Consider the following 22,712-nt stretch of genomic DNA (forward strand, 5'->3'; position numbering starts at 1 on the left):
GCCTGATCAGAACAGATAAGGGCATTGCCAGGCTCTTGTTTAAGCATGCCATTCCCATGCCAAGGAGTACAGGATCATATGTTCTTGCTAATTGAATAACATGTCAACACTCTTTGTCCTGTTTAATAACATTGTTTACTTTTTCTGCACAGATTAATCCGGGGAGTAAGGCGGCTCTGGTTGATCTCTGCCCGGGGGATGTTATTCTGGTCATCAATGGGGAGAGCACGGACACTATGACGCACCTGGAAGCGCAGAACAGGATCAAAGCATGTACGGGCCACCTTACACTCTCAGTGAAGAGGTAAGTCTGTCTTCTCTTGCAAGGACTCAAAATCAAGTGATGCTTTCTTTATAGTCAGTGAGGCATCTAAGCCTGATACTTACATCAGATCAGTGAGTTATGATTAAAGCACACAGCTGGCCTGCCCTTCCTCTCTCCATTGATTAGAGGCAAGTCACAAAGATTGTTGATGAGGGACTAGAGCTAAACGAATGTGACCCAAAAGAAACTATAGAGCTTTTATGTGACTATCTGGATCATCATTCCACAACCATGCTTAAGCCATAATGACAAGATTGGTGGGCCACAACAGGTGATAATGGCCCTTCACCCAAGGTAAGAGGCATCAAGCACAGCGAGGGCCTTTACAGCCAAGAAGATCTTATGAGAAATGTAGGCAGGAGGTAAGTGCGGTCTTGTGTGGGGGAGTTGCAGGACTGGGCAGGATTGTGAATGAAGGTGGGAGGTAAATGCAAGAGGCGGTGCAAGAGGTCGAACAGTAAACCAAACTACTTGGTATGGGGCAATATACTAGGAGGGAAAGGCTTTGATCTGCGCACTGCAAAGGCTGCGCAGCCTTAACCGGGTGATAATAATCACCATACCCAAAAAACTTAATTAACTGACGGTTGACATTATTTTTCTAAGGAAGCTGCAAAGCTGGAAAAACCTTGTATCTGAAATCCCAAATTGCTCTGTGCACAATTTTCCAAAGCAACGAGTAGGCCGCATGGGCACGCCACAAACAAGCATGAAATCAGTGCATATGTGTATTGTTGACTGTGGCAGTCTGAATAGCAGACTGGACAGGGGTTCCACAACTTGTTCTTCAAAGAGGAAAGAGAAACGGAATCGGGCTGTGCTGTCAAAAGGGGGTGTCATTGGAGTGGCAGGCAACATTTATAAATGCAGACACCCCATTGCAGGAAGGTTTTTAGGGCTATGGGTATGAGGATTTTCCAGCCCAATGTATTCTTTTTACTGCACTGCATTGTAGTAGATGGTGCTCATAAAAGGGATGATTTCCTTAAAGATAGCCTAATTTGTTAAGATAGCCTAATTTGTTGGTTACGCTACTGCGCAGGTGCAGAGGAGGAGCCAGTCAAGCTTGCCCAGTGTTGGAGGGATATGGTCGAATTTGTGGGCACCTGTAATGTGGTGGGCACCTGTATTGTGGTGGGCTGCGGCATGGTGGGCTATGTGGAGAGGTGCCAGGTGTTCAGCTGGAAGACCAGTAAGCAGAGCATTTCCCCCGTTGATGTGTGTGATCATGAGGGTATGTGTTAATGTACAGCTTTCAAGTGCAAAACGAATACTCTGTTTCATTATAATAACTTGACTAGAACGCGAGTTATATTATAAACCAATCTGACAAATACATCCTTAAGTTAAGCAAAAAGAGTAGGGCTGTAATTTTCTTCCCAACTGGAAGGTACACACCTGACACTCAGAATGTATAACTGACTTTAATATGCGTGTGGTGCTCTATTCTGAAATAGAGGGATCTATTTAAGAGTAATTCAAGGTGCAGGGGAGAAAAGATATCAACCCTGGCATATGGGTTGTACAATTACACAAAGACCAAAAAAGAACCCTATTAGGGAACTCCCGTCCCCTGCACTCTATTTATCGCTTAAGCAAGCCGAGTAAAGGTTTATTCCCAAGAGGGGAATCAAAGTAAATGGATTAAATCAATTTAAAGTTAAATGAAACAACATAGTAATTCAAGATATCGGTTTAGTATCGAAACATATTCATCAGTTCAAAGAAGAGTTGGTTATCCAATCAGGATTTATTTTTCAAAGAGCAAATGCCCAACGCGTTTCGAGATAATGTTCTCTTCATCAGGGGCTGTAGTTATTCATTGTGTCAATCACAGTGACTCTAGAGAAGTATATACAAAATAATGATAATGTCAGTTTACATGATAATCATAACATAGACCGAATGTTTAGAGACAGCGAATTATCCACTCAACCATATGAGTTCTTAAAGCAAAAGTCAGTTCACTAATAAGCAGAGTCTACAATCATGTTTTATAAAGCAACAAGGAACTAGAGTTAATATCGTTTTAGCAGAGTCTTCATTCTATCAAACAACTGTAAATCAAGTGCGATTAAAAATGGACTATTGCAAATACCACTAGGTGTATAAAGGGTAAAAAACATACCGTATGTTACATAAAAGGATGGACTAGGTCATGTTGTTACACAAGTGTGTCATCCCAACCAGGTGGAGCTGTCTGGGTCCCCTATAGTTTAACCAAAGAGGCAAAAAATGCTGAAAGAGCACTATACTTTGGAATCAAGTGAAAATGGATAGATGTAGAAGAAAGTCTGTTAACTTACTAGCCAAACAAGAATCGCTTGTATCTGAATCCCTTAGAGACTGGGGGGTCGTGTTGGTGTCAAAGGAAAACAGTATTTTCAGTCTGTGCGCGGTACCTAAAAGATGGAGGCGCCACTCGTTACAAATAGAACGACCAAAATGGTCTAAAGTGTCAAGAGTATCCATCTAAGTTCAAAATTGAAAAATAGAGTTATAGTAGTATGGCTCTGTCCCAGAATAAGTAACTTACTGTAGTCATTGTAAGGCAGGAAAAACAGGTAAGAGCGGGGAGATACAGCAGTCGCTAGAGACCTCCAAAAAACATGGCGGTTAATATATACGTCATTGTTGTGACGTCATTACGCTGAAGCGCACATGACGTCGCCAATGTAAACACCATGCACACGTCTGTTTAAAGAGACGGCTCTGGTAGCAAAAAATGGCCAAGAGGTAAATACGGCTGAATGTAAAAAGCTGAATGTGAAAAGCTTTCCTGAGTCACTTAATGTGGCACAAAGGTCTATGTATGCAGGAAAATGCGTACGAAGGGAGTCTAACAAGGAGTGTCATTTAAAGAAATTAGTCTGATTCGTTTAATATTCTCAAAAAGTCTGTACATACGGGAAAATACGTATGAAGGGAGTCTACCAAGAGTCTAACAAGAGATGTAATTAAAAAAACTAATGTCATTGGGAACCTCTGGGGGGGTCTGGCGTATAAGAGAGGAAAAAACTTGAGGGACAGTCTGGTTAAAGCTGAAAAGAGAACATTACCAGCACAAATGACTTTGAAAAAACAAAAACCTGGAACTTACCCATGTCTACACTGTCAGCATTGCCCTAGTATAATTAAAGGTGAATACATTCGACACCCCAACAATGGCAAAAAAATATTCCTATCAGATCATGCTACTTGTGACAGCAAAAATGTCATCTATGCCTTAAGATGTCCATGCGGGAAATACTATGTAGGCAAAACAATTAGGAAAGCGAAAGAACGCTGGACTGAACATAAGTCGAATATTAGAACACAGAACGACAAATCACCAGTCTTTAGACACTTTAAGGAGCACGGTCATAACATCTCACAACTCAGATGGGTTATTTTAGAAACAGTACATTCTCTACCAAGAGGAGGAGATTTTGCTAAGAAGTTAGCACAAAGAGAACTGTACTGGATCCACAAATTGGACTCAGTTAACCCCAAAGGACTTAACGAAGATTTCTACCTAGGGCCTTTCCTTTGAAACGCCTCTCTTTTAATTACATCCTTTTCCCTTCATTACTGAGATCTGCCCTACCACACCGATAGCCTTTAAGTCTAAACACAGGCACCGACTTTCCCCCCCAGAGGTACTAGAATTCAGTTTTGGGTTCACATCTGGGCTAATCACATTTAACCTCAACAGATTGTGCACTCATTTGACATGAGGCAGAGTACAGCGTACCTTGTTTACCAGATTGATACTATGTATTCACTTGACTTTTATGGATAACTTTTCTCCTATGCTCACATTTACCAATGCATATGTTTTCTATGTTTAACATGTCATATCTGGCTACAAATGACTAATATATCTATGCTGTTTTGCATTTGCACCTCCTTTGTATTAGCTCTAACAATATTTGGGTTAATCATTTTCCCAATGACATTAGTTTTTTTAATTACATCTCTTGTTAGACTCTTGGTAGACTCCCTTCATACGTATTTTCCCGTATGTACAGACTTTTTGAGAATATTAAACGAATCAGACTAATTTCTTTAAATGACACTCCTTGTTAGACTCCCTTCGTACGCATTTTCCTGCATACATAGACCTTCGTGCCACATTAAGTGACTCAGGAAAGCTTTTCACATTCAGCTTTTTACATTCAGCCGTATTTACCTCTTGGCCACTTTTTGCTACCAGAGCCGTCTCTTTAAACAGACGTGTGCATGGTGTTTACATTGGCGACGTCATGTGCGCTTCAGCGTAATGACGTCACAACAATGACGTATATATTAACCGCCATGTTTTTTGGAGGTCTCTAGCGACTGCTGTATCTCCCCGCTCTTACCTGTTTTTCCTGCCTTCAATGACTACAGTAAGTTACTTATTCTGGGACAGAGCCATACTACTATAACTCTATTTTTCAATTTTGAACTTAGATGGATACTCTTGACACTTTAGACCATTTTGGTCGTTCTATTTGTAACGAGTGGCGCCTCCATCTTTTAGGTACCGCGCACAGACTGAAAATACTGTTTTCCTTTGACACCAACACGACCCCCCAGTCTCTAAGGGATTCAGATACAAGCGATTCTTGTTTGGCTAGTAAGTTAACAGACTTTCTTCTACATCTATCCATTTTCACTTGATTCCAAAGTATAGTGCTCTTTCAGCATTTTTTGCCTCTTTGGTTAAACTATAGGGGACCCAGACAGCTCCACCTGGTTGGGATGACACACTTGTGTAACAACATGACCTAGTCCATCCTTTTATGTAACATACGGTATGTTTTTTACCCTTTATACACCTAGTGGTATTTGCAATAGTCCATTTTTAATCGCACTTGATTTACAGTTGTTTGATAGAATGAAGACTCTGCTAAAACGATATTAACTCTAGTTCCTTGTTGCTTTATAAAACATGATTGTAGACTCTGCTTATTAGTGAACTGGCTTTTGCTTTAAGAACTCATATGGTTGAGTGGATAATTCGCTGTCTCTAAACATTCGGTCTATGTTATGATTATCATGTAAACTGACATTATCATTATTTTGTATATACTTCTCTAGAGTCACTGTGATTGACACAACGAATAACTACAGCCCCTGATGAAGAGAACATTATCTCGAAACGCGTTGGGCATTTGCTCTTTGAAAAATAAATCCTGATTGGATAACCAACTCTTCTTTGAACTGATGAATATGTTTCGATACTAAACCGATATCTTGAATTACTATGTTGTTTCATTTAACTTTAAATTGATTTAATCCATTTACTTTGATTCCCCTCTTGGGAATAAACCTTTACTCAGCTTGCTTAAGCGATAAATAGAGTGCAGGGGACGGGAGTTCCCTAATAGGGTTCTTTTTTGGTCTTTGTGTAATTTTCTTCCCCACATCCTTTATGGAAGACTACAAATACAACAATGCAAATTAATGACAGCCCCAAAAAGTCCTCTGGGTTTTGCAACATTACTTTTAGTGCTTGAGACACACAACAACAACAAATAAAACGTTGTGACAAGGTCACATGCTTGTAGCTATCATTTGTCACACAAGCATTCAACTTGATATTATGCATCATGTAAGTACAATGTGAAGAGCCACTCAAAATGTACCTCTTTTTATGTGCGTGCCTGATCAGCAGAGCGCACCGTAGTAAACCAGTAATTCAATATTACATACTTGCCTGTCCTCGCTCAGGTTCTGCAAAGTGCTTCCCATGTAATGCACAGCTGATCACAATGAGGCATGCTAACAAACATGCGCTAGGCTTCCCATGATAATCTGAAAGGCTATGATATGATATGACCTTTAAAGCACGCCTATACACAAGTGTTTCAAGGCGCGACGAGACAAGGACGGGGGAACAGATGGAGGACAGAGACAACGCTCTTAGGCCAAGTGACATTGAGATCGCGCAAGTGCAGGGGAAGCGGGAGGGGGAAAGTGCCAGGAGAAAGGGGAGGAAGAGCAAATGTAGGGCATAGGATCAAACATCAAAAAAAAAAGAAGTGCGCCAGCAGGTGGTAGTGCAGGGTTTAAGCGCAGACAAGTGTTAGATGAGTGCAGGTAAGGCTTTGAAAGTTTCAGAGGCTATGTGCTTAGGCTAGGCAGTCAGTCAGATGCTGCCCGGCCCCAGCTTGGCAACATTTCTTTCCATGGACAAGCAAGCACGGCTCAAATCCTGTTTGCTGGGGTCAGTAACTTGAACTCCAGTCGAGCTTGGGCCAGTCGCTTGACCCAACCCTTACCTGTCTTGCTCACCTCTACTACTCATGCTCTCTCACTCATCTTTTGCAGCTACGAACAGGTGTCCTCGAGCAGGCTCTCCAGACCACCAGAACACAGTAGCGAAGGCAGCTTTAGGATAATAGGGTGCCAGAGGGAGACTGGGGGTGTACTGGGCACCAGTGGGGAGCTGGGGAGTGGGGAAGCAGGGGAGGCAGCCGCTCACCCTGTCACCACTGGCACTGCCACAACATAAGGTAATACTGCTCAACATTCAGTTGAACGTATGCAAGACGTACGGACGCTGACATTTTAAAGAGTGCATCGTCCATTTTTCATTTACCTGTTCGTTTATTTGAAGACTGGTACATCTATGCCAGTCGGCAGTCTCGTAGTGCTTGAAAAGCGGGCTCTCTTTCTCGAGCAGCTGAGGTAGCACCGGCTGCTTAAGGAGTCGAGGGATATTGGGAAGCAGACTGAGGTTGCACTCTGGTTATGGAGAATGGCCACAGCACATGCAAATACAACAATTAAGCCTGAAGGAAGGAAGATAAGCCAACAGTAGGCCTTAGGTCTCAGGAGCTTGACCAGGACTACAGCATAAGCCTCTGGGTCAGGAGGCAGTGCAGCAGGGATCCCATTTGGGGGTTGCCAAAGGTCGCAGCTGTGGCCCCTGAGGTTTCCCTGGCTACTCCTGTGGTTTCCCTTGTTACCCCTAAAAGAAAAATCTATTTTTTTCTAATTGATGTTCCTGGGCTGGTGCCAGCGCCATTTGTGGCTCTTTGTTTCTGGAGTGGCTGGCTTTCTTGTTCAGGCCTCTTAAAAAAAACAAAGGGTTCCATAAGTTTAACATTTGCAGCAGTGACCCTAAATAAGAAAGAATAGGAATAACAAATAATGTGTCTTTCTGGAATTCTATACAATAATTGCTAGACTCATTAAAGGTTTATTACAGGCACACTTCAGGGGGTGAGTCACGGATTTAGTTTGTTCTTAAACACCTCATATTCACAATGCCGACAAAAACTTCTTAAAAGCATTCAGAGTAGAATTAGCACCAATGTCAGACTATGTATTTTGCTTTTCGCAAGCTGGAGTTATAGCATATTTTTTCTGCTGGTGTCTCTGTTATGATCATCACAAGACATTCCATCTGAGTGTCCTCAGTTACTTGACAACATCCTTGTGCCTAAAACCTTGTGTACAGTTTAGAAATGTTTGACCATAGCACATTAAGTGGTGCATGATTTCATTTTATCACAATTAATTCTTTGTTGAAATGCTTCTATCGTTCCTATCTCCACAGCATGCTGTTCAGAATGTTTGCATGTATGAGGTAACAAGTGCCCAGAGTATGGGATGCCGTGTGAGTGCGCTTTCCTGCGCTACTATAAATTCTTTACTAGACAGTTATGAACCCTCCCAATGGTATGTATTTTGCCAGCCTCTGAAGCCTGAAAATTATATCCACGCAGTCTTGACATGTGGCCATCTTTGCTCCAGACCTGCAGATGAACTGGCCTGCTGTTAAATCTCAGTTACCAGTTTAATGGTATCCGCTACAGAGTGTTATTTGCTTTCTGACTTTGAGAACATTCAGACATGTAATTGTTCATTTTCCTATACCCGGTAAGATAGCTTTAGCCGGTACGATAGCTCAGTGTGTTGAGCACTCGCTGATGCATTATGTGTGTGATCTGCAGGTTGCAGGTTCGAATCTCTTTCATCCTTCTGAGGTTGATAAATAAGTACCAACACAGGTTGGGTGATATTGGGTGTATATTTGTTCTATATAAAGCGCTTAAGTGTAAGTGCTATATAATAACACATCACTATCATTTGGCCATGGACATCTGCTTGCATTCCCAGTAATTTGGTAATATGGGTTTATACACACTGATATTAACGATAGGAAATGTATATCACATTAAAGTGATATCGTAACCATATTTTTCGTAGTGTACTTAAGAACGATGCTATGTGATGCCACTTCCTGTTTTGTCAAGGGGTGAAAGGACGTGTTCAATCGAGTCCCGTGATGTCACTTTGCAATGGGTTCAAATGACATCACTTCCCGTGATGTCATCAGAGGTCAAGGGTTCTGTGATATCACTTCCACTACGCCAGGCATTTTGGTGAAATGACACCCCTGCAGTGCGCACTCTACATCGTGCATCATTCCTCCTTTATTTCAACCATATTCTCACTTCCGGTTTCCTAGCTGTCTTTGAAAAGGAGGCTGCGCCAAGGCATGAGTATGCAGTGCACATCTACAAATGCTCAGCCCGCATACAATGCTATCTTTCCACAGAAAAGAGCTTGGCGCCTAGTGGGAAACTTGTCAACTGAGCCGAGCTAAGCAAACATCACCTGATCAACAGGCGAACAAGAAACTCGAGGCTCCCAGTTTCGGTTAAAAGGCCTTTCTAAGCCTGGAAACTAGAGCGCCGTCCACCGCCCTATCAGAATGAACCCGCGATAATCAGCTTCTCTTCCCTCAAACATTGCGTATCTGATGAGAGAAGAGGGAGGGGAGGGAAAGGTGTGTCTCACGCGCACTGTGAAGCTTTAATCCAAAAGTAATTGCGCAGGTGTTCGATTCAAAGGCTTCCAAGGAAGGGTCGTATTGCATTTCCGCTATCGATTTCACCATACGCCCACATTTAGTTCACCCAAAAGCAAACCAGGCTGGGTTGGGTTTAGAAGTTGATAGATAAAGACCTCGTATTTCATACGATTTAAAAATGGTTTGACTAGATTCATAAAATAAAATGAAGGGATTATGACTAAAAAGAATAATTTCAATAAAGCACACAGCTATCTGTTACAGAAACGTATTGTGTTTGTGAAAGAAGTGATTTGTGACACAGACGTGTGACTCAGACAGAAAAAGACAGCAGTGCCTTTTGCAGTTTGACACGTTAGCGAATGTGGGGATTTTTACAATTCGCCAAAAAATGAAATGCACTTGCCCAGCTCCAGCCCAGAACGGTTTTTATCGGGATCTATGAGATCATTGCGCGGCCTGGAATTCCGGCAACGAAAATGTCGATTACGAACTTGCGCCGTGCAATGATCCCGTACATCACTTTTTCCCGCATCCCCACAGCAGCGACCCCTGTACTCCCCTTTCGACATCTCACTTCTTTGTGTGCTTCCAAATTCCCCCACTCCCTGCGACATCAGTTCCCTTTCAGTAACGTGGGTCGGAACCGGCGCTGCAGGGTGCTTTTTATTTTATTTTAGATTTATTCTTTGTTGTCCCCCGCTATCCATGTAATAGAAGCGTCGGACACCCCTACAGCCCCCAAGCCCACTATACCAAACTAGGGGAGCAGGTGATACCCCCACAACATTCTCTGCTCTTGTTCGGTATAATGGGATTCAGTATTTTGGTTACAGCTGAATGTGCAGTCAACGCGCATTCACCATTTCTTTATCTCAGTATTGTAGCAATACCCTTATATAGTAGCCCATGGAGACATATTCTAGGATAAAAAAATCGTTGATGGTGATATGAGGATGGGCAGAAGCGGACTGGCTCTTCAGGCAGTCTGAAATATAAAGGCACACACGCAAAGAAGTTACCCAGGGACGTCAGGAGTAAATCAGATATATTCCCGAAAACGTATTTGTGAATCTAAACATCTCTGACATGGGAGTAAATCAAGAGCAAATTTGAGTTATCACTGGTATTTTCTTTGTGAATTTGCCTCCCAAATATCCCCCTGTGCGTAACTGTTTAAAAGATAAACATTCTGCCGAGCCAGAGGTCTGACACTGCATCTCGCTATTATGCAAGTCTATGCAAAAAGGACGAACATACTCGTCCTTGGCACTTAAGGGCAGAGCCGGCCCTAGGGGGGGCGAGCCGGGCGACCGCCCGGGGTGCCACGCCCCCCAGGGCGCCTTTTGCCACCCACCACTCTAGCTCGGGGGAGTCTTTCAAGGGCTCCCCCGAGCTGGCGTTGTGGGAACAGGCGCAGCAGGCGGCCTTTTACTGTAAAATGTGCCCACGGCGGCGGGTGCATTTAAAGGCGCCCCACCGCCGTGGGCACTTTTCACAAGAAAAAGCGCCATTAGCCCCCCACCACGCCAGCTCCGGGGAGTCTTTCAAGGGCTCCCCCGAGCTGGCGTTGTGGGAACAGGCGCAGCAGGCGGCCTTTTACTGTAAAATGTGCCCACGGCGGCGGGCTCATTCAATGGCAATGGGGTGCTAATGCGCCCTATTTAGCCTCCTCGCCTGAGAGAGGAGGTTAAAAAAAAAAGTGGCCCCTCCTGGCCCTGCCCCCTTCCGCCCTGCCCCCTGTTTGTTAACCAGGAGGACGCGGTGGGCGAGCGCCAATTCGCCCAGGGCGCTACTGCCCTTAAGGCCGGCCCTGCTTAAGGGGTTAAAAAAATGAGAACCAGAGCGGACATTACACCAATCAGCAGTAGCAGCATTAGCGACATGTACATTGGCTGAATTGCAATAGCACCTACAAATAGGAAGTCATCTATAAAATACAAACATAAAAACATTCCACAGCACTTCCTCAATGTGCTTATCAGCAGCTTGTTTACTTATTTATTTTGGAGTTTTCTGTTGCTTGGACTACACCCTAATAATGAGCGCCTCAGCAAGTGGCCTTTTCAAGTGGCCTGTTGTGCCTGCATGCGCTGCTACGCTGCCCTGCTGCCTGTTGGACTTCACCTATGATCTTTATTTTTGGACTTTTAAATTTGGTAAACGTTGTTTCCTTCGCTAACAAAGCCCATACAGCATTTGAAAACACAAAAGTTATCATTTGTATTTCTTGTCAAAGTAATATAACAAAGTTATATCTGCTTTAAACCTAGGCTCCGCCCACTTTCAAGGAGGTTCCTATATAACAACGAGGCCGCACGCCATCAGCGCGCGCGTCTCAGCAAGTGGCCTTTTCAAGTGGCCTGTTGTGCCTGTTAGGCCTGCAAGGCACCTGGCACTAGAGTCTGGTTCATTTCAGTTTGGGGTAATGTGTGTTGGGTGACAACGGCGAATGTAACACGCTTGGAACAATCTGTGCAATAGATCATTTGCCTCTAATATGCTGGTAATTAAGAGTTAAGTCACTCGTAAGCGATCTCAGGGCACACGTGTTTTTGATTTGTTATAATGGCTGCTTATAGAAGCAAACTAATACAGAAAGCCATCTTTGTGTCCCAGGTTTTGACACGTCGTGCGAGCATGGCACTGGCGGTTGTGACTGCATTGCCCGGCTCGTCCGATACAGATGATGATTTAATTGAAAGTGCTCAGTCCTGTTTGAATGTTTGTGATGGCGCTCTGTGCGCATTTGCAATATCTGTGGCTTCCCGCTCCCTGGGCCTGCCTGTTCCTCCCTGGTCCCGCCTCCTCCCCTGATTGGTGGATGGATTTCTCCTGGCTAGCGAGGCGGTAGGGCTGCTGGCCGGTGATTCTCCTTCATTGGTGTCGTTTTTTGGCCAGGGTAAGGTGTGCCTAGTGAGGCACCTTCCATTTTCTGGTGGGTTTACTCTGCATTTCCCTTTCATATCCTGAGCTGCAGAGCAGGTGAGAGTACTCCGCCTGACCCCCCCCAGCCTAGGTGCCCCCCTGCTCTCCTCGCTGCCCCGGACCCCCTTCCCTGCATCCACTTCCCTGCTCCACCCTCGTCCCGCCCCCCAACCCGCCCCAGCAGCCTGATTGGGCCCAAGCCTCCTGGTGCCTCCAGCCCATGGCCCGCAACGCTCGCCGCCTGCACTCAGTATCCTGAGCTGCAGAGCAGGTGAGTGTACTCCGCCTGACCTCTCCAGCCTAGGTGAGCCTCCATCTTGCGCCAGTAGCCCCCCTGTGCTCCTCACTGCCCCGGACCCCCTTCCCTGCATCCACTTCCTTGCTCAACCCTCCTCCCGCCTCCCAACCCGCCCCAGCAGCCTGATTGTGCCCAAGCCTCCTTGTGCCTCCAGCCCATGGCCCGCAACGCTCGCCGCCTGCACTCAGTATCCTGAGCTGCAGAGCAGGTGAGAGTACTCTGCCTGATCCCCCCAGCCTAGGTGACCCTCGATCTTGCGCCAGTAGCCCCCCTGTGCTCCTCGCTGCCACGGACCCCCTTCCCCACACCCACTTCCCTGCTCCACCCTCCTCCCAACCCGCCCCAGCAGCCTGATTGGGCCCAAGCCTCCTGGTGCCTCCAGCCCACGGCCCGCAACGCTTGCCGCCTGCACTCAGTATCCTGAGCTGCAGAGCAGGTGAGAGTACTCCGCCTGACCCCCCCCCCCAGCCTAGGTGAGCCTCCATTTTGCGCCAGTAGCCCCCCTATGCTCTTCGCTGCCTCGGACCCCCTTCCCTGCATCCAGCCCTCCCCCTCCCATGACTGGTTGCCTCCCTGGCCTTACCTGTTCCCCCCTGGGCAGCCCACTGCCCGGCAGCCCCTGCGGCTAAGGGCCCGAGGACAAGGGTGGCTCCCACATTGGCCGTCCCAAGATGTTTCTGCAGGTGTCAGCAGGGGAAGCCAATGAAGCCACCAGACAATGACAAAACTGTAAGTGCTGGCATGGGTGGGGGGTAGATCAATTACTCTACTCCAGAAAGCTCCTGCCACTCTAACTTACCTCTCAATGGCCTAGACTGCTACCGACTTACACCATGCATTATTAGCGAGATATGTGACCACCAGCCTAGACCCATTCATGGCTGGACAGCAAACACTGCCTGCAGTATAATGTTAACCATACCCGAGAGAACCACAAAGATTAGCCTGCGCCACATCTAGATAGAAATGTGATTGTTAGCATATACCACACTTAGATGGAATTCTCAAGCTTAGTGTGCACAAAATCTAGTCAAAAATTTGATTGTTATCATATGCCACACTTAGAGGGAATTCTCAAGTTTAGTCTGTGCCAAATCTAGACAAAATGTGATTGTTAGCATATGCCACACTTAGAGGGAATTCTCAAGCTTAGTCTGCGCCAAATCTAGACAAAATGTTATTATTAGCATATGCCACACTTAGATGGAATTCTCAAGTTTAGTCTGCGCCAAATCTAGACAAAAATGTGATTCTTAGCATATGCCACACTTAGTTGGAATCCTCAAGCTTAGTCTGTGCCAAATCTAGACAAAATGTGATTGTTAGCATATGCCACACTTAGATGGAATTTCTCAAGTTTAGTCTGCGTTGCATTTAGATAGAAATGTGATTGTTAGCATATGCCACACTTAGATGGAATTTCTCAAGTTTAGTCTGCGCCAAATCTAGACAAAATGTTATTGTTAGCATATGCCACACTTAGATGGAATTCTCAAGCATAGTCTGCGCCAAATCTAGACAAAAATGTGATTGTTAGCATATGCCACACTTAGATGTCATTCTCAAGCTTAGTCTGCGTCACGTCTAGACAGAAATGTTATTATTAGCATATGCCACACTTAGATGGAATTCTCAAGTTTAGCCTGCGTCTCATCTAGATAGAAATGTGATTGTTAGCATATGCCATACCTAGATAGAATTCTCAAGTTTAGTCTGTGTCGCATCTAGACAGAAATGTGATTGTTAGCACATGCCACACTTAGATGGAATCTTCAAGTTTAGTCTGCGCCACATCTAGACAGAAATGTGATTGTTAGCATATGCCACACTTAGATGGAATTTCTCAAGTTTAGTCTGCGCCAAATCTAGACAGAAATGTGATTGTTAGCATATGCCACACTTAGATGGAATTTCAGAAATGTGATTGTTAGGATATGTGATTCTTAGCATGCGCCACACCTAGAATTCTGAACCTAGCTTGCATCGCATCTAAATAGAAATGTGACTGTTAGCATTTGCCACATTAGTATGACATTCTAAACTTTAGCTCGCGCCGCATCTAGATAGAAATGTGACTGTTAGCATGTACCGCACCTAGATGGAATCCCAGAATTGCAAGGACAGCAATGCCAACTAACCAACCAACTAACAATTCTATCCCTCTGCTTACACCTCTCGAACTATAACCAAACACAACCACAAGCCTAAAACGCAGCAATCCGCACAAACTTCACAACAATGCAACAACAAAACATACCACACATAGACTTGCACAACAGCACACGACGACTACGGATCATAAAACACCCCAAACCCAGCCAACGGACCCACCAGGATGAGGCTGCCAACAGCACATCACTGCTCTCTTGCACTTTTCCAGCTTATTCCCACTTACCCACCCCCCTCCTCCCCTTTTTCAGAGCCGCCAGAGCACCAGGGGACCACTTCGGTGGTGATAGTGCGCGGTACAAATGTCCTTTAACATTAACATTAACATACAAGTAATGCTGCATTTCCCGGTTTTTCTCAAAGTCCATATGGGGAGGTTATCCTGGCTTTTGAAAATTTACCTGACTCTGATTTAAACTCTAGCCTGATGTTTGATAACACTGCCCCAATTTTTAGTACAGCAGAAAATACCCTTATGGGAATTACTCAGCATCTGGAAACCATCACAGAGGTGACGGATCAACAAAATACTATAAATGCAAGGGAAGTGGTCGATAGTGGACATGCAAGTGTGAACGGACTGATGTATATAGAACTTAAGAAGCAGTCTAGACTGCTGAACGAAATAGTCTTGGCCTTTACGGCTTTGCTGGACCTATGTAGCAGAACGATGAACAAATGGGATGCTTAATGTATAAATAACAGATCAAGCATGGAGGAAAAAAGTTGCGATAACTGCGCCAATATATTGGCTGCACATGACCTGGAGCCCAGAAGTGAACCCATATTGATTCCTGATCAAACCATCTTGATTCAAGATGAGGTTCAAGTTCACGTTCACTGCCCAATATACATACACACTTAGGTCCTGCTGAGAACGTTGGGAATTGTTCTAGCAACGGTAATGGATCTGATCAAATAAAAATGTCAAAATAAAAGTACAAAAAGCCAAAAAGAAAAAAATGTATCCCTCAGCTCGCGCAAGTTCATGAGAAACATGGACTTACGCTCTGAACAGGGTGAATATCAAATTGAAAAAGAAAGATTGCAAGTGCCCCTTACAAACAAAATAGTTAGACCATCAACAGGGGGTCATTTGTCATGTGCAGGATCCATATTGATTTCAGAAGCTGAAAGCAATAACGAGAAAGAGTATTCTGAGGGGGCGAATAGATTAACAGATGCCTTAAAACACAAACAGGTGACTGATAGGATAGATAAGAATCTTAGGCGTATGGAAAGGGGTGTGGCTGACATATTTGACATATTTAAAAATCCAGAGGTGCAGTCCCGTGAGAATACACCTTCATCAGCAGGTCTCATGTCACCTTTTGTACCCCGCAGTGAGATAGTTGTATGTTTGGATGACCTGCAGCATTCCATCTGTCCTGTCCCTATCTCTGACCCTGCAGCAAGCGAGATACCGATTGTATATGCATGGAGTGAGAAAGATGCTCCCAGGGCTGAGCAAGACAAGCCGGCTCTGGTGCCTGATTTTCCGGTGTGTGGCTGTGGTCCTCCACATGCAGGACTCACAGAACAAGCCGTTTGCTCCATGATTGAAAATATCTTAAAAAAACAGAGGCTGAGTGAGTGCAAGGGTGTCTTGCTTAATGGGATGAATGATCTGCTGCCTGCTACTTGTCCCATTGTTGCTCTGGATCCCATAGCAAGTGGGTCTTTGAAGGCTGACTCTCAGTGTGAAAATGATGAGCTGAGGGCCAAGTATGAGAATTCCATCTCAGCGCATGAGGTCATGGTGCCTGGTTCAGGCTCTGCCCCTGAAGGTCCCACAGAACAAACTCTTGGTACCATGATTGAAACTATTCTTCAAATAAAATGGAATACAGGCTGCAATGGGAATGTTCCCATTGAGTTTAAAGAACATTTCTCAGATAGGGGGTAACGTTGAGCCCATTCCAAGGTCAGCGGTGGCATATGACTCATTTGGTAGAGGGCCTGTTGCTAACGAAGTCCCTGTGAGAACCAGCAGGAGTGCACAGAATGATGCACCACCAGGGCATCTGAGGGACCCGGCCCTCCCAAATGAGCACAGTCTATTTATGCATTATGTACTTGAGGAAGGTGGGCCCAGAGCATTGAACAGACCATATATATTGAACCTATTTAATGAAATTCCGGAACTCTGTCTGATAACATCGGCAGATATTCAACTGGTGGATTTCATTCACAATCTAAGATATGATTATGTATGCCTGATTATCAAGTCTCCTCTGATTAGAGCTCTGCTTTTGAAAGAAGTAGGCTCTCTCCAGAAGAAGGGATTTGATATTGTCCCATATAATGTTACATCCAGTTACAAACCATCACAGCTGAGTCATGTGAATAATGGAACCTTGGCTGAGAAATCAGACGCGTTATCCTCTCTGCAAAATGGAGGGATAGAGGTTATACATGAAGCTACGTCTTGTCTGAAGGATATGCAAGAATGGCGCTAGCTGGCACTCTCCTTGCGGGAATCCATAGAACAACTAAAATTGGTAGCAAAACCCCTTTAGCGTAAAGAATCATCTTCAACTCGTCACATGGAACACAAGGGGCTATAAATATTTTTTGCTTGAGACAGAAGAAAGTGAAAAACTTAGTAAATTTGATTTTGTGTTGCTACAAGAAACCTGCGTCACCTCTAGTTTATATATAGATGGATTTAATACAATATGTCTAGCCGCAAAAATAAAATGGTAGAGGGAGACTGAGTGGTGGCCTGGTGTTTGCATATAGAATCAATAAGAGTATCCCCCTTGTAGATAGCGCCCTTGTGAGGGATTGTTCTATACGAGCAATCTTTCAACTGTTAACCAGTCTTGGAATTGTTCACATTTTAATGTTCAATGTGTATTGGAATATATGTGATGAGAATGTGTGCCCCTTACAGGAGTTTCTTGTGTACCTAAGCAAAGATATTGGGAATTGGCTCGATATTCATCCACAAGGTTTTATATTGCTTGCAGGGGATTTGAATGCAGACTGCTCTCTCACAAAGGACGATCTGTATTTGGTGTGTGCTTTTCCGCCCAGCGTTCACAACAAAAAATCTAGAGGTTGTCAATGGTTGGATTTTGCTAGGAGCTGGGGTTTGGAGCCGATTTATAACATGGCACCTACATGGGCTGCCCGTGGCTCATGTTCTATAATAGACTACATATTCGTAAGTACTCACGACAAATTCTTCTGGGAAATCTAGAAGTCCTAAGTGACACTAATAGTGATCATGCAATGTTGAGTCTAGAACTCCCATGCGGTATGGCCTGTAAGGAAACTATGTATTTCCCAATACGGATTGAGGCACACAATGGTGGGAAACAAGTAAAATGGAATCGGGGTAAACTGGAACAAGCTAACTATATTGTAACACAGGATTTCGCATACTCAAGTTATGAGAAAAGGCTTCTGTGGTATTCTGTTGATGTCTTTGGTAATTACATAGAAAATATGCTTGATCGCAGTAAAGTACTTACAAGTTGTACTCTAGAAACAAACCATGCACATACACACATATATGCCATGTCATAAAAAACACGAAGGTTAATCTTAGAAAGTTTATCCGCAGGATAAAGAAACTGGATATGGGGGACCTGGAGAGGAGGCTTAAACTTAAAAAATGCAAACAAACCTATACAAATTGGATTAAGAGCATCAGAGGAGTACTTGCTCAAAATGATGGCGAGGCAATGATTGAAGCTATGCGTGGGAATAATAATAGCTGTTACTGGTCTCTAATAAATTAAGATCAGTGTGTACAACAACTTCAAATGAACCCTATTGACTCTGGGGTATGGTCTACATATTTTGGTTCCCTTTATAGGTGCTCAGATGTGCAATGGTCTCATGAAGTGAACACAGATGTTGTATGGTACCTGGATACATCTGTTTTGAATATCAAAAGACTAATTAAAAAATCCAAACCTACATCTACTCCAGGTCCCAATCATCTGTCTTTTGCCAATCTAAAAAGCAACATCGATTTGTGGTCTAACCGTCTGCATGTATTTTTTGTGGACATTTGCAAAAAAAAGATCATACTGAATTATTGGAAAATATCATATGTGTTGTTGTTCAAGAAGGGCAATCGCCTATGTCCCAAAATGATCGTCCAATTACACTATTGAACATTGAATCAAACATTTTTGCGGCAATTGTACTTGAAAAACTCACTACATGGATGGATGATAATAGCATACTAGAATACAAGCAGATAGGCTTTTGAAAAGCTATCAGGACTGATGCTGGTGGCCTTTTGGTGGCACAATTAATGAGTGCAATCAAACAAAAATCAATGAAACATCTGTATATTGCATCCATGGATCTAACATCAGCATTTGATCTTGTAGCTAGACCAACACTGTGGAAAACCTTGTCCTTACTGGGTATTGCTAGGGCGCTGCTAGATATAATTGTTCATTTATACACAGAAACAGCGATTAGAGTTAGGCTGAACAACAAAGGTCTCTTGTCTAACATTATTGCAACTGGCGATGGGCTTAAACAAGGATGTAGACTGGCGGCTACACTCTTTAACCTTTATGTTTCAAACGCAGGCAAGTCCCTAAATACAAGTGGTCTTATTGGACCAAAGATTGGAGGCGCAACCATTAGATGGGTTTCCTATGCTGATGATTTTTTATTAATGGACTGCACAAAAATAGGCCTCCAAAGATTAATAAATGACTTTGGTTCTTTCATAGAAGAAAGGAAACTGAAAATGAATCCCAGCAAAACTGTAATCTTTCGAGCGGGTTGTAGAATTCTGACTCCATCTTTTTCTTATTGGAGTTGTAGTGGTGTTAAAATTAAAAGTCAAGCGGTACTACGTTATCTGGGGTATGTTTTTGTTAGTAACTCCAGTGTGCTGTTAAGAAGCAATCTGATACTAAAAGCCTAGGTGGCTCTGAACCAAATAAGGGCCATAGAAAGGAAATCTGGTAAATTTACATTATCACCATGCATTTTATTCTATAGGCTAAAGGTGATTCCAAGACTATCATACGGGAGTGAATTTTTCCCCCGAAACTATATGGCCTGTTCTACGTCAACTGGAGGCCATGATTTGGTGAAAAACATTACATTATATCCCGAAATGTGTTCCATTTGAATTGATCAGGCATGAACTGGGTCTTCACTCACTTACCAGTATTATGTACAACAAAAAACTGGCTCTTTTGAGAAAATGTCTGGTTGCTGGAAGTAGTTTATTATACTACTACATGAGTGATGCAACAAATGGTAACTTCATGGATAAATTGAAATCAGATTGTGAGGAAAAAATTGCTTGACATGGGATTGTCCATAAAGTCTCTACTTAGGAATCCAGTAAAGGTCAAGGAGATAGTGTCATCCGCTGCCGACGTGATTGGCGGATTCTTCCGCGTTACAGGTGGCGGCACAGGGGCGGTGTGTGTTATCCTCTTTCTATGGTCATCATTCTCAGCCATTCCTGTGGGCGGTGCCTGACGGCAGTTTAAAACTTCCTTTTTCCCAGCAGACTGCGCGTTGCAACCTGCTTCGGAAGTCTCTCTTCCGGGTTTATGTGCTCCCGCGGCTTGGCACTCCTTGCTTTGCTGCGGCCTTTCCTCGCTCCACTGTCCTACACTTCGCTCTTCCCGCAAAGTGTTTTTTCTGACGCTTTCCTTTGGGCGTTCTTCAGAGTTTCTCATTAGGTCCGGTTGTTTATTTTCTCCGAACCTACCTTTCTCCTTCTTACCTGTTTCTGTCTCCCTTCTCTCTGCCTCCTGGCTGGACTCCCCGGATTCCTCTCTGCCCTCTCTTCCTTTCCTTACCAGATTCGGCTCTCTCTTTCGGAGCTACTGGGCGGACTCACCCGTCCCCGGCTTACCTTCCGGAGGTCTCTTCTGCCAGTGTTGTTTCCCTCATTGCCTCCTTCAAAGGCGCTGCCTGATCTTCACGCCATTCTGCTCGTTTGCTTCCTGCTCAGCCTTCACCGACACCTACGGAGAGGAAAAAGAAGAGAACTCCACTGCTACGAAGGGTTTTTTCTTCCCGATTTGGTTTTTCCCTTCCTCCGGCTTGATTCCGGAAAAGGGGCCACGGAACTGCTGTTTCCTAGCGGTAACTGTGGCTTCCTTCCGTGACAAGCACATTCATCCAAGAAGGGAGAAGGATTACCTAGCCATGCGGAACCTACAGTCTACGAACAACAATTCCGGCAGCTCAGGTGAGGAGAGTGCAGAAGGCGGGAAGGAGGAGGGAACGAAGGGAACTAAGGGAATCAAACAAGCACAGATAGTTAATGCTTATGACTGGCTGGAAAACAATATAGTCTTGTTAAATTCTAAGCTCTACCATGAAAGTGTTTCCTATTGGAAATTTCTTCCGAATCCAGAAGACTATCTGAAGAAATATCCATCAAGAGAATTTAGAAACTCATTTATGCGCTTCAGATTCAATGTTTTGTATACGAATGAGATATTGCATATTCGTGGGTTGAGTAATGGAGGGAATGATGAATGTCGGTTTTGTAAATCAAATGGTGTAATTTAATCTCTGAATCATCTATTATTGGTATGTCCCAAATTATTGCAGAAGAGATTAGAAGGTTTTTCAGTGTTTGTAATGAACACAACCTGTGTTGATAGAGACAAACTTTGGCATGAATTGCTTCATGGTTCCTCTAATGTTTTGAAAATGAAAGTGAATGAGTTTTTGAAAAATACTTGTTCTCTTGTATGAAAATTGCTGCATGGTGACTTATGGTATAATATTGGTAATGAATCTTCCCGTCAGCATGTGTTCCCTGGTTGGTGCCTATTTATCAATATGGATCTGGTCGAGACAGTAGGGTAATCCAATAAAATGGCCATAGGCTCTTATGTGGGTAGCATAATATGTTTTAAAATGGTAGTTAAAGATTGTATTACATGGAAATGTTTCGTAAAGTGGAAACTTTCTCTTTTTAAAACGTAATTGTAAATATAAATGCAAATGCAAATGAAATGTATTGTTGTATTAGAGCTGTATTGTGATTAGCTTGTGATTTTGTCATTGAATATTTTTTGTAAAGGTTTGAATAAACCAAAACAAATAATAAAAAAATAAAATAATAATGAGCGTTAGAGCATGTGGCCAATCCACAAGGAATGACGTGTTTGGAATACGTGCCAGGCACAAGTTACTCCTGCGTCTGAGCTTAGCGTACACTCCATAACTGCTGTCCGAAAAAGTGTGCAAATTGCATCTGATTCCCCCAAAGAGGCATGTGGACCTGGGTCGCCTTCACTCCCCTCACTCGCAACTGTCTTGCTGACACCACTGCGTCACTTAAACCGGCTGCATACAATGACGACACCCGACCCTGCGCCATCCTAAATCAGATCAAGGGGGCCCCCCCTCACCCTCTCACAATAGGAAATATCCCTCTCATCCCAGGCATCTTCCCAAGCATCCTAAAAACAGGACTGATCTGCCCTCACCTTGAAAGCCTCTCGGACACATACGATCTCGAAAAATACTGACTGATCACTAACCCCCCATTCATTAGACAAATCATTGAGAAGGCAGTTGCCAACCAACTCCATGATCAGATTACCCAACACAGTCTGCTCAGCGATTCACGGGGCGTAGGTCCAAATGTAGAAGCAGCGACTGTCCAGGATGACACTCGTCAAATCCAAGGTAACTCATGATGCATGATGTATATTCCTCCTCGACCTATCAGCCACATTCGACGATATGGCTGTCCTCCTCACTCTGACCAGCCAACTTGTGAATAGAATGGGCTTTTAAGGCACAGTTCTGAACAGGATATCATTATAACCAGTGCTTTGAGTGGGAAGCTAAATCAGGGGGGTGGGGCTCTCATCTCATTAGGGGGCATGGCCTAAGTATGTGTGCACTTAGGCCATGCCCATAACGAGAACCTGCCGCGCCTAAGGGGGGGAGGGTGGGCTAGTGAAAGCAAGGGAGATGGCTGGGGCACCATGGCATTATTACCTTTGGTGCTCACAGCCAAAGGAGGGGCTGGGTGCACCAAAGGTGTGACACCAGTGCCCCCAGTTCTCAGACGCGCAGCAGGCAAACCTTTCATACAAGGTGCTGCTGGTTAAAAAAAACACAGGCTTCTTGAGTGAAAGGTCTGTCTGCTGCGTGATGACTGTACTCAGAAACAGGAGGAGGGCTGGAGGGCCTAGCTCCCCTATTGTTTCTGAGTAAAGAGTCATCAGGCA

At 44.1% G+C, this 22,712-nt stretch overlaps 1 protein-coding gene and 1 long non-coding RNA gene across 2 annotated transcripts in view; one reads left to right on the forward strand and one right to left on the reverse strand.

The window, feature by feature from the left end:
• PDLIM4 (PDZ and LIM domain 4) overlaps positions 1 to 22,712 on the forward strand; it is a 659,501-nt gene that overhangs the window by 183,156 nt on the left and 453,633 nt on the right. The window contains exon 2 of the mRNA XM_069652514.1: positions 153 to 304. Within this exon, the coding sequence (XP_069508615.1) occupies positions 153 to 304 (152 nt within the window). The remainder of the gene's footprint in view (positions 1 to 152; positions 305 to 22,712) is intronic.
• The window catches only part of LOC138581300 (uncharacterized), a 216,612-nt gene that overhangs the window by 9,137 nt on the left and 184,763 nt on the right, over positions 1 to 22,712 (reverse strand). The window lies entirely within an intron of this gene.

Source organism: Ambystoma mexicanum, chromosome 3p (assembly GCF_040938575.1).
Source record: "Ambystoma mexicanum isolate Mex_15411 chromosome 3p, UKY_AmexF1_1, whole genome shotgun sequence".
Lineage (NCBI taxonomy): Eukaryota > Metazoa > Chordata > Amphibia > Caudata > Ambystomatidae > Ambystoma > Ambystoma mexicanum.